Below are 12,519 nucleotides of genomic sequence, written 5' to 3' on the forward strand. Positions count from 1 at the left end.
TCGGATTCTGCCAGTCCTTTCCGTCAATTCCATAAAGTCCATCAACCTGGTGATCTTATGTCCGAGGCTCTTAACTCTTTTCCAAGTCCCTTCTGCAGGTCTTCTTCATTTTCTTTAATGCTAACGAGCCAATCTTGGGGAAATTCCAACCTGTCAATCCTTTTCTTCCTTCTGAACAAATCAGCTGAGTTTCCATAGTTAAAACTACAGTCCATAAAGTATTTCCGGGTATATTTCAAAATTCCTCCAATTCCAAAGGCCCCCAAAACTTCAATCTCCTCCAGGCCCGAGTCCATGTCCCAAAAGTCAGTTAATCCCTGCATAGAGGGCTCTTTCCAACTTTCCTTCTTTAATCCAAACCGGGATCCATTCCTCGGAGTCTGGCTTTTCCTGGATTCAATCATAGAAGGCCTCAACTTATAATCTCCAATTTGCTTCTGTAAATCCACAGATCTCACTTGTATTATTTTATGTTGAACAACAGCTGCATTCTCCTTCTCCTCCTTCTCCTCCACCATTTCTCCTGCCAAAATGGGTTCCTGTACCAAGTCCTGAATTATTTCTGTGTTAGTGTTCGCTTTTTGACTCAAGTTGGTCACGTTCTGTTCCAAATTATCAACTTTGAGAGTCATATCATCCATCTTCTTGTGAAGCTGTCCCAGCAAACAGCTTATCTTACATAAAACAGTCACAATGGCCTCTCCTATCAACATTTTTAAATAGTCCAAGGTCGCTCTCTGGTTCCCAAACTCCTTTTCTGCAGCTGGAAATTCCCCAGTTACAGTCCTGTTACAGTTTCAAAAGCTCCCTCTAGAGGGAAACAGTCTCCACTTGTATCAGTTCTTTCAAGCACAATTTCAAACATTAAAGATAAAATTTCAGTTACTTTCCCTCTTTTTTTTTAAAATGCAGAAAGGGACAATGGAAACAGTATCTTACTCTTGTTTAGCTAGCTGTCAAATCCGTTCTGTCAAAAGCACTCTCTCCAAACGTCATCTGGCAGCCCGTTCCCAGGTTCAGAGCAGTGGTAATTTGATTTTTTCACTCTCTCCTGCAGGCTCACTAGATCCAAAATTTCCCCCTCTTCTCCTGCTTCCTAAGGGGGTTTTGTAATTTTAAACCGGTGGAAATTTGATCCTTTGCCAAAAGCTTTCAAAGGCTTTACTTGTAACGTCTTTGCTTCAGTCTATTTACAAAAACGGGAGGCGGACTTCCTGTTTATAACCTTCCCGTTTCAGTGCCAAATTGAAGTATTTAAGAATCCAATTTTCCGTTTTACTCACGAGTAGTTGTTTAAAATCCAATTGTCCACAGGAAAAAGTCAGCACTCTCCGGCAACAGCAATGTGGCTTCACTCCGTGAAAGAAGCAGTCGATTCAAAGCACCGCGCCACTCACCCCACGTCGCTCCGGATCCCCAAAACAGGGTTACCCCACGAGTAGGGGAGGCGCAAAGGTGCCAGCCGAATCCCACGTCCACAGGCTTCTCCCGCCTGTGGTTTTTAATGGGTCTCCGCCTCGCCGTGGCGGTTCAGACCCTGTTTTTCACAGAGCGGGTTCCTCCCGATCGGAGGAAATCCGCCACTGCCAGAGGCGCCAACCCGGAAGTCTCAACTCTTTCATTCTTACAGATTTTAGTATTAGAACAGAGCGCCCTAATATTGTTCTGGTATATACAGGTTTCTTAATATAGCGATTATACTATCAATGCATGCCTCAGATCTTTAAATGCATGCACAATGTCATCAAAATACCTGTATACAATCAACTACAAAAAGCATATTGCTGTGCAACTGTTATTAGGTATGCCATGTACAAAAACACCTGTAATTTGTGTATTATTTAAGACAGGGAAAGCAGCCTGGAGATAGAAGCAGAATCAGATGGGTGGAAGTCTATACCTACAAAAAAGATGGGCAGATGCACAGCAATCAAATACATCCCTCCTAAAAGCTTGACTGAAATTAAACCTTCCTAGGAATATCTGGTATAAAATACTTGAAGGTTCTCTTGCTAGAAGTGGGTTCAAGAGTCTCAGATTAAGCAAGCAGAGGGAAGATGAATGCTTTTAGCATAGTGTGTGTGTGTGTGTGTGTGTGTGTGTGTGCCTAGATTTATCAGATTAATGCCTTCTAATCAACTAGAAATTTCATATCAGTTAGGACAGGGGTACATCAGTGTGTGTTGCATCTGTTCATTCATAAATCCATTCTGTTCTGCTTCTGCATGAATCTGAAAATTTTCAAAATCTGTAGGAAAACTTGAATTTAAATAGGTAGTTCTGACCATGTTTTCTTTAAAAATACACATTTAAAATACATTCCATGTGTATTCTGAGCCAAGAATTGTGGATTGGTGGGAGGAAGGTATTTTGATGGGAGATATCCCTCAATTTTCATCAATCCTCAGGGGTTTCTACCCTTTGCAGAGGCTACTGGCGTGCCCATGCAGGGCTAACAGCATGTGTGCTTATTTCTCCCTGTCTGCACCCTAGTTTTGCTCTAACCTGCCTAGAGTGTCATAAAGAATTTGTGAAATTCCCTCCCTGCGCCAAGCAGGGCCAGAGTATAGGGCCAGACCTGCTTTGCTTCATCAGAACAACTTCATCATGTTCCATCGGAATTATCTTTAGAACTCTCAGCTTAAACAGCCACCCCTGGGGCACAGCAAGCTGCAGCCATCAGCTGCAGCTATTACATCCATTGAAAAATAAAAAGAAAAGAAAAGAAAAACAGATCACATCTGAACTATATATAAAAAAGGGAAATCTGGCACTGAGAAGCAGTGTGATCTGAGAGGCAAAAAAAAAAAAAAAAAAAAGTGTGATCCAGGATGATCAAACAAAGATACTTCTGCTGAAGAAGAAAAAAGAGAGACTAGTGATGAGTACTCTCAGGCAACGTAACAGCACCTGCATGTGAGTACCTTCAAATATTCAGAAAAAGGCACATTGTTATAGCCCTGCCTGGTGACATTTCATCAGTTCAGGTTCTCCCATGCAAAAAACTCCCTGCTTCTGAAAACCCAGGATGCAAGTGTGCGGAGGTTTCAAGACTCATTGTCGCCCTGTTAGGCTTGCTTTCACATGCAGGGCTTTTGGATATTTTCCAACATTTAATCTCACACATGTAGTCTAAAGTGGTACAGTCCTACCAAGACTGTTCTATGTGCCTTCTCCAAATATTTGAATTGACTTTGAGTCTCTGTGCAAATTGTGAATAAGAGGTGAAACAGCTTTGAGACAATCCCTTCCATTAATTATGCCTTTTCCATTTTATCAGCTTGCATAAAAAATCCCCTTACACAATTTTTTGTTCTTTTTGGGCATGCTATTTTCATTTACTCTGATCCTCACAAACATGATTCACTAACGACAGAATAGCAAAATTCATATAACACAAATAAACATAACATTTTTTTTTCTTTTAACTGATTTTCCTATACGGAATGCCTGCATATACCAACCTAGCTATATATTAATACTAATGGATTCCACTCACATGTTTACTTTGTATGTTGTGCCATCTAGTGGCCCTATTCAGAATGGCAATTTTGAGAATATCTACTCTCCCTCTCCCCCCAACAAACGTATGATTATTTTTTTACACTGTTAAATACTGCTGATGTTGCAACTGTAAGTACTACTATTACCCCCACTACCACAGAATATGTTTAGAGTATGTAAAGTGATTTTCATACGATTTTTAGTAACGTTTATGGTAAAAATTATTATCTGGGGTTTATATTTTTAGCAAATGGGAGGTTGAGACTAAAAGAAAGCTTGTGTGAGGCCACTGAGTGCACTGAAGTGAGATCTGAACAGAGAGTTTTCTGCCCCACAGCTCACACTTTTTGACCCAACACTACATCAGCTTTCGAAAAAATGAAAAATCTTGAATCTGCTCTTTCTGCAACACATTTAATAAGCAACATGAATGGATAAGGCAAATAAAGGTACAGACAGACGTGAGGCTAAACTACAGGCTACAGTGGTCCTCTGCTTTATGAAGGTGGCTATATATAATGCATAGTCCAGCATATTCAAAGCAATTAGCTTTGAAACTAGCTAGTGTTGAGTCAAAGCGAGTCTTTGCAAGCTGACCATTGGACTTCCAGCTGATGTGAGCCTGATGTGTTGCTCGTCATCAGGGAGGTCACTGGCACTGTCCAATAGGTATTTGTGACTTGCACACACACAGGGCAGACAGTACTCTACACAGCAAATGGCCCTGCTAGCTCAAGATCCCACTCATCTTTTTAACAATAAGGAATTGTCAAGTGCAGATTAGAAACAGGTCGGCTGCCTCTACCTCTTGTCCCACATCTGATCTGGAAATGGGCGGATTAAATTGGATGAATTTGATTTGGACTGCTGATAGATATCTGAAATTAATCATGTTTTAAAACAGGCCCATTTTGATTCAGCGACACCTCTAGGACCACTGCACTTCCAATGAAGTAGTCATCTCTCACAGATTAGAAAAAATGGTGGCCTCCATATGTTCTAGACTACAACTCCCATTGGTCAAACTGTTTGTGCAATAGGCGGGGTGGAGGTCCATGTCTGGGGCTTTTGTGCAAAGGAGTAGAGAGTACATGGTATAATGATAGTAGCAGAGCTGACATACAAGTGTCTACCAACACATTTTCATGACTAGTTGGTTTTTCTGATCATGCCTATTCAGATGAGGTTTATCAAAATAGGATTCTGCTCCAGAGCCATCATGTCACAGGGTTGAAGGTAGGGAAAGACTTAGGAAGGAATATGTCAGAAAACAGCTGTTCAGCCCATCTTAAGATTTTGCCTGACCCCAGCTTGCTTTAGGTGTGAGTGGATCCGAGTCTGAATCTCGGACAAGACCTTGCAGAGAGAAGAGCACTGTGTCTTGGGAAGAGACCATAATTCAGTGGCAGGGTCCATGTTTTGGATGCAGAAGGTCCCCAGTTCAATCACTGATATTCCTGGAGAGTGGCTGCCAATCAGAGTAGGCAATACTGAATTGGATGGACAAGTAGTCTCACCAGGTACAAGTTGTCTACATCTGCAGTTATCTACATTTGGACACGTGGGTGGCGCTGTGGTCTAAACCACTGAGCCTCTTGGGCTTGCCAATTGGAAGGTTGGCGGTTCAAATCCCCATGACAGAGTGAGCTCCCGTTGTTTTGTCCCAGCTCCTGCCAACCTAGCAGTTCAAAAGCACACCAGTGCAAGTAGATAAAAAGGTATCGCTGTGGCGGGAAGGTAACTGCCATTTCCGTGCACTCTGGCATCCATCACGGTGTTTTGTTGCACCAGAAGTGGTTTTGTCATACTGGCCACATTAATCAAAAAGCTGTCTGTGGACAAACACCAGCTCCCTCAGCCTGCAAAGTGAGATGAGTGCCGCAACCCCATCATCGCCTTTGACTGGACTTAACCGTCCAGACGTCCTTTACTTTTACTACATCTGCTGAAGATGCTTTTGTTTAATAGGGGCTGTTGAAAACCATCCATTCAAATATACAAAGTATTCTGGACACAAGATGTCAGCAAAACTCTTGGCCACACTCAAGTAACAGTAAAACTGAGAACTCTGATTTTTTAAATAAAAAAAATCATAATATCAGGAAACCAGGAAACAAAAGTTGTAAGCTGGGCATACCAACATACTCTTACCAGACTTGTTCTTGCATTCTATATCATAGCCCGTGATTGGACTATTTCCGTCAAATCCCATGGTCCACCTGAGGGCAATGCTGCGTGCTCTCACCTCTCGGATTTCTATTTCTGGAGGATCTGGGGGTTCTGGTCAAATAGACAAACTCTGTTTTAGTCAAGAGACCTGGGCGTCAGCGGCAGCAATGAGTATAGTATGGAAAAAATATGCCTTGTGAAGAATAAGATAGCTTGCTATTTCCTTCGCTTACCGGGTGTTACACTTGTTCTACCCCACACCCATCCCATAAGGAGGGATAGTTAATATTTAAGTTAAGAAACTTGTGACAGCCCTGTTCACACATTCAAAAATTGTATTCAGGGGAGTGCAGGAAGCAAGGCCTTATGTGGCACAGGCAAGCACCCCATTTTCTTCATCGACCAGGAAGAGCATGAAGGGGAATTGGAAGCATGTTTGGTTGAATATAGCTAAATGGTTCCTCATGACTGAGAACCCTGGAAGATCAAGGCTCCGGATCATGGGGAAGACTGAAAACATATTCAGCTGAACGTGCTTGCAAGCCCTCTCTAGGCTTTCCCGATGATGTAGGAAAGTTAGAGGGAAGAGGTGATGCCAGCAGGCAACGCTCTGCATTGCCTCCATGGATGCCTGGAAAGGGTTAATGTCTTGATATCATCCTATTTTAGAGCCCCATTGTAGAATTGTTCTATGCTATTATTTTAAAAACAACACATTGCTCCCAGGACAGGTTGTGGGTATAATATCCTTTTTATATTGGGATTTCTCTATCTTCCATGTAAGTGAATTGAGAAAGTAATGCTATTACAACTGACTCTCTCTCCCTCTTACACCTGCTCCCCCGGGTGTGTGTGTATAGTGGGACTGGTGGTATTATTCCCTTTACAACAGGAATGCGGTACTTGTGGTCCTCCAGATGTTCTTGGACTCTAACTCTCATCAGCAACTACATCAGAAGAATCACAGGTTGGCCACCCCTGCTTTAAATGGAACAAAATGGCCTAAACCCTATATGCAGTAGAATTTAATACATGCATAATCTTTGTGGTTTAAAGGGCAGAAGCAAGCGTGTGTATATAATGGGTTGTCTCCAAAGTAGAGCTACGTGAAGTTTCCACCAGTGCAATGATTTCTGATTGTGCAATGCAATGCAATACGCTCCTCCTCTCCTTCGCTGCATTTCCTTAAATCTGTTCTAGGGCTTCCCCCGACTCTACAGAGCAGTTTGGGGGGAGGCACAGGGAAGAAAGGGTGGGAAAAGGCCAATTGCACAAGCTGCAATCCTTGCACTGACAAGACGCTTTGGTTGAATACCTCTTATAGGTTGTAATCTACACTAGAAATGTGAAGATGAACTCAGCAGTTAGGGCTTGTCCACACTTCTGCTTGTCCCGTGCCAAAAAGCATGGGTCCAAGCAGTTTTCCACTTGTCCCATGTTTTCTGAATGCCTTTGCCCCATTGCTTTCTTCTGGAAAAACCGTTCTTTAGTGATAAATTGAAACAAACAGCAATGTGTGGAAAACCCAATTGCTGTTTGCTGCAATTCAGCACCAAACTGTGGGTTTTCCTGGGGGAAAGTGGCAGGGCAAAGAGAAATGCCAATAAGCCTTTAGTTTAATTAGATAACCAGAATAAAAATGCTATGCTCTTTCACATGTGCCTGTACTAACATCTGTGCTAACATTTATTCCATGTTTCTGTGATAATAGTTATATATTTTCTCATTTTTCTCAGAGAACCTTTGTATTATCTGCAGCTTCACTGCAAATGAGAATCAGAATCTTGGTTTATTGAGGGGACTGGCTTAGTGAGTACACAGTCTGTACCAGGATTAACCAGGAACTGATGCAACCTGCAGTCACAGAAAACTGGGGGTTGGGAGAAAGGTTGCTTGTGAGTCCTGAGTGGATTTGGCATCTTATCTGTAAGCTCCAAGGCACACAAGCGCATTGAGCAAGTGTAGTACGGCAGAGCCGGCAGAGCCTCATAGCTAATTTCTGCCTCGGCTAGACATTTGACAGGGCATCACCTCAGCCACTCCAGAACCTGCCGATCCCTGCCTGACTCTGCTTCCCCACCTCCCCACCATGAAATATGGTAGGGGACACCTGGCCTGAGGACATACTGACGTCTCAAATTTCAGAATGAAAAAAAAAAAAATACACTGCAGTTGCTGGGAGCTTTTGGCTGATTAGACCTGAAACATTTTGTTTCTAAATATAAAGCAGGTGCACTGTTTCTTTTTTCAGAAAGGAAATCTTCACCCTATTACTTCACCCTATTTAGGCTGCTGCAAGGCTACTGCTACTGAATTATTTGGTGCCAAGTCCCACTGAGTTCAATGGAATTTACTCCCAAGGAAGTGTCAGAATCACAGCCTGACACCAGCCATGTTTATTCACAAATCAGTATTCCAGACTGCGGTTTTATGTATGAAGAAAAAGAACTTATTTAAACACCTGTTTTATGATTTATTTATATTTTGCTCCATGGTTTATTGAAGGATTCTGTGTTTCAGCTGACGTATTTATTTCGGTTTTAATATTGTATCTGGATTTTATTTTCTGTCAACAACACCGCTTAGGGATTTCACATCTTAAGCACCTTTGACTCAAACGTTGACTGACAGGTGAAGTGACTGCATGACAGTGACGAGTATTCAGAATGGATGTTGTGTTGGTCAGTATTGTGTGCAATAAGGGATGGCACATGGATTCAAACCCCAACATAAGGAAATGTTGACTATGGGTTTCCATGTTGGCCCCTTGGTGTTTAAATGGGCCCCAAACTGTTGTACGGTGTGTTAGTTTCTACACTGTCTTGTGGTTGCAATGCAGACTTAAGACAAACTTGTGTCTAAAATCCCATGTTTTAATAGTTCCAGTGCAAACTGGACAGATGGAGGTTGAAGCTTTCATACAGTTTCTAAGTTTTTGACAGCCATGACTACGTTTTATTAGGGACTAGAACCCCCCAACAGATTTCTGAGCATGACATACACTTACTGTACTACAATAGCTGTGTTTTTTTCCTTATGTTGTCCTCTTCCTACCTTGCACAGTGAGCTGAATTATTCCACGGTCCTCCCCATATGAATTGATGGCATGGCAGGAGAAGAAACCAGAGTCTTCTCTCACCGTTGGCAGAATCTACATTGACAATGGGAAAGAAGAAAATGTATTTAATAGGGAATGTTGCATGCAAGGCCATTTTACAAAACAGACTCTGAATGTAATTCCACATGGTAGGGATGGGAGAATCTCACATCCCCTCAGGGCCATCTTTCCAGTGGGTGGTGGTCCAAAACAAAAATGGGCAGGCGTGAGTGGGGCTGCACCACTCTCTCACACAGAGATATACACCACACACATGTGCACAACACAAATACACACATATGCACGCATTCATTCACATCCTCCCTCTCTCTCTCTCTTATCTGAGTCAGACTTTTGGGGCTTAGATGCTTGGCCCATGAACAGTTTTGAACAGAAGCAGTTTTAAATAAGTTTTTATTTCCCCTAAATTCCTCTTTATTTTCATTTTGCCTTCTGTTTATTCCTGCTCATATAGGCAGGAAGACACACACCACACAGACACGAATAAGTAATGCACAAGTTGCATTAAAGCCAATTCTGCTCTTGCAGAGCAGTGATGAATTTGACTGCCATTTCTCAATTCCTTCTTGGAATGATATAACATGCTTTCATGGTGATGTAGCATGACAGATTGACAATACTTCCTCAATAATACTTGATGTATACAAACTCTAAAAATACAGAAGCGGCTTGCTGGGCTGCACTGCCACACTGGCTTCTTCGCAGGCGGGTGGGTTGCTGTTGCTTACTGAGAAGAAGAGGGGGCACCATCGGAAGTGCTGGATTAGTTCGGGGCGGAGGGTGCTGGCACTGCACCAACATCCCTGCTGCCTTGCCCCTCGCCTTGCCAGTACACAACAGGGACCCAGGAAGCTAGTGATCTGCTTCTGTGACTTTATATGTCACACTAGCTTTATTCAGGCATTTATCCCTCAGTGTGATGTCATATAGGTGGGGAAAGAGGGATGAGGATGCCTGATGACTTTGAGGGTAAACATCTGCCCCCGGAAGTCTGCTCTACTCCTGTAGGCTCTGTCAACATTTTAGAGAAAACCTGCTGGAGGGTTTTCAGAGTAAAAACCTGGAAAAGTTTTTAACATCAGAAATGGTGTTTTTAAAACATAGAATTGAGCAAAATGGGCAGGAACGTATCTGTCAATTTCTTTGTCTCTGTTTCTCATTTTCCCCATCTTAAATTCTGTTCTCCACATTTCCATTTTGCTTTTTTTTTTTTTAACCATCCTGAAAATTTATCAGCATCCTTGTTTCCCCTCGGTTGGGTAACTGCATTGCAAAATTTGGAGAAGTGAGAATTTTGAAGGATTGCTGAGTTTTGGTTCTCATATTGTTTAGGAAACTGTGAATTTGGTAAGTTCGCCTTTGAATGCCAACTGAATTGATCTTCTCTCCCATCCCTAGGTTGCAGCAGGCAGCCTGCCCAAAACATAGGAGGAGGGGAGATGAGGAGCAGATAACAAATTATTTGTCTGAGAAGGAGAGACAGGGAGATGAAAAATTACCCTCCTGCAGAACACCCCCCCCACACCCCCCCTTTCCTCTTTGCAAGTACACCTGCACTCAGCTGTTTGCTTTACAAGAAGCTGGGATCTGAGCATACAAAGCTGGTTCAATATTCACCCTCTCCCTCAATAAACTGAGATCATCCTGTAGAATGATCCTTGTCATTGGTAAGGTCTTTCCTAAAGACCTACCAATATCAGTTGCTGCCACAACAATATCATCTGCACACTTCAGCAGATATGTTTCATTAAAAAAAATAAAAAATGTGTTCCTCCGTTGAAGGAAACTTCCACACCATTACCAAAGTTACAAAGTTTCTGTAACAGGATAAGCCTTGGAGGAATTGAGTATTGAACAGCCTGAAGTGTAATTCTGGGTAGTGCGAGATGGCTCAGCAATTTTCTCCTGGCTTGCCCCTGCAGTGACTAAATGAGGCTGACTACAGTTCCTTGTCCTTCAAGATGGAAATGTTCCTCAGGCATGAGGGCATATGGTCTCCTGTAGGTGAAGATCCCAAAAATGCAGACTGGGAAAGACTAGATGGAAGAGAGTGGGCTACCAATGTTCCAACAATGTTTACCATGTAATGCGACATGCAGGGTTCATTCGAGAGAAGGGCAGTATATAAACACAAGAAAAATAATTATGGTAACACTTGAGTTTTTTATGAGTATATATTCATGGGTGTGCTATGGTTATCAGCTAAGTTTTGCTCACACTGAAATTAATGAACAGGATTAAGTTTGGTTCATTAATTTAATAGTTGGCTATCCCCCTATATATGTGTGCACATGTGTTATAGAGTGTGGGGTTGCTACACCCACGTTGGCCAAGTCCACTGCTTGCCACAATGTCCAACTAGAAGGTTGACTAAGATAGAAAGTGGCCCTCAGACCAAAATAAATCCATCACGTGTGGCCCAGACTGTTTAAAGGGGATAATGTGTTTTATTCGTTCATGTAAACATTGCCAGAGCTTAACCTGTTCTGGCCCATCCCTATGGAAAATGGAAAGTGAGATATTCCCCCTGCCGCTGCCCCCCAAAATAAGAAATGTTCACTTTGGGATATCTTCAAGGGACTTCAGTGAACTTAATCATCCGGGGGGGGGGGGGCGGGCAGGAGTGGAGTGTACAATGTACTCTTATATGTAAAGAACATGTGACCAAACAGCACTGGCAAAATACCAGGTTGCTCATGTTACCTGTAATGTAGAGATCACTTCATCACCCACTTCCTTTGTGGAAACAAGATAGCGGGACATTTCAGGATTAATGATTCTGTCTTCTTTCTCCCAGCGAACGATGATGGGTTTTTCTCCATGTGCTGTGCAACTCATTTCTTTCTTTTGGCCCTGCGTTGCCAAGGTGGTGTTTGGATAGGAAGTTATCATAGCAGGAACTAAAAATAAAAATAACGAACACAAGTTAGTAGCTTGCTGCAAAACGTGTGGAGGAGGAAATGCAACATTGCTGTACAGGAGGGCTCACTAGGTAGCCTCACTTGTATCGACTCATTTTCCACCTAATCCATTTCATTTTGTACTTTTGTACTTCTATCAGCTGAAGAAAAACAAAACCACCTGGTGTAGCATACAGCACAGAACTTCCTCCCTCCCTCTGCAAGGAAAGCAGGCATTCATGGAGAGAATGGATAGCCTCTTTTAAATGAATAACTTTAATTGCTGTTTTGAAATGCTAACATTCCATGGCATGACCTTTCTGCATGTCAACCCTATGGATAACAAACTGGTCTACTAGCTCGCAAGATTGAAAGCTATGGCTTCTGCTTTAAGAAGTGGCTCTCACATGGATAACAATACAGAGAAACCTTGGGGAAAACTTTTGATGAGAAATTATATGCTCTAACCAAGCATTGTTAGGAACCATTTGCAACCATCTACCTTTCTCCCATAAGGCTTATACATAAAATATCTAAGACTTTGTCAGATGATTACATTCCGCAACATAAGAGTTGTTTTTATTTGCTTGCTGTCGAGTTACTGTTTGATTGTTAAACATCAACATTAAAAGAGATATAATAAAATTAAATACCATTTCCATATTACATTAAAAATGCGATAAACGATATCATCTGAAACTTGATATATATAGCGTCTGGACATAATTTTCAAAAATCTGTAAAAATGTCCAGGAAAACCCGGGTGTATGGCATGGCAACCTGTGTCAGAAGTGTTGGTTTTGGGGTGAATTTCCTAAAAAAAAAAAA

At 42.1% G+C, this 12,519-nt stretch overlaps 1 protein-coding gene across 1 annotated transcript in view; it reads right to left on the reverse strand.

Annotated features, from left to right (window-relative positions):
* The window catches only part of DSCAM (DS cell adhesion molecule), a 321,009-nt gene that overhangs the window by 86,878 nt on the left and 221,612 nt on the right, over positions 1-12,519 (reverse strand). The window contains exons 12-14 of the mRNA XM_081004411.1: positions 11,495-11,691; positions 8,728-8,824; positions 5,656-5,784 (exon numbers count right to left, since the gene is read on the reverse strand). Coding sequence (XP_080860537.1) covers positions 5,656-5,784; positions 8,728-8,824; positions 11,495-11,691 — 423 coding nt within the window. The remainder of the gene's footprint in view (positions 1-5,655; positions 5,785-8,727; positions 8,825-11,494; positions 11,692-12,519) is intronic.

Source organism: Podarcis pityusensis (genome assembly GCF_964106645.2).
Source record: "Podarcis pityusensis genome assembly, chromosome: 4".
NCBI classification, from domain to species: domain Eukaryota; kingdom Metazoa; phylum Chordata; class Lepidosauria; order Squamata; family Lacertidae; genus Podarcis; species Podarcis pityusensis.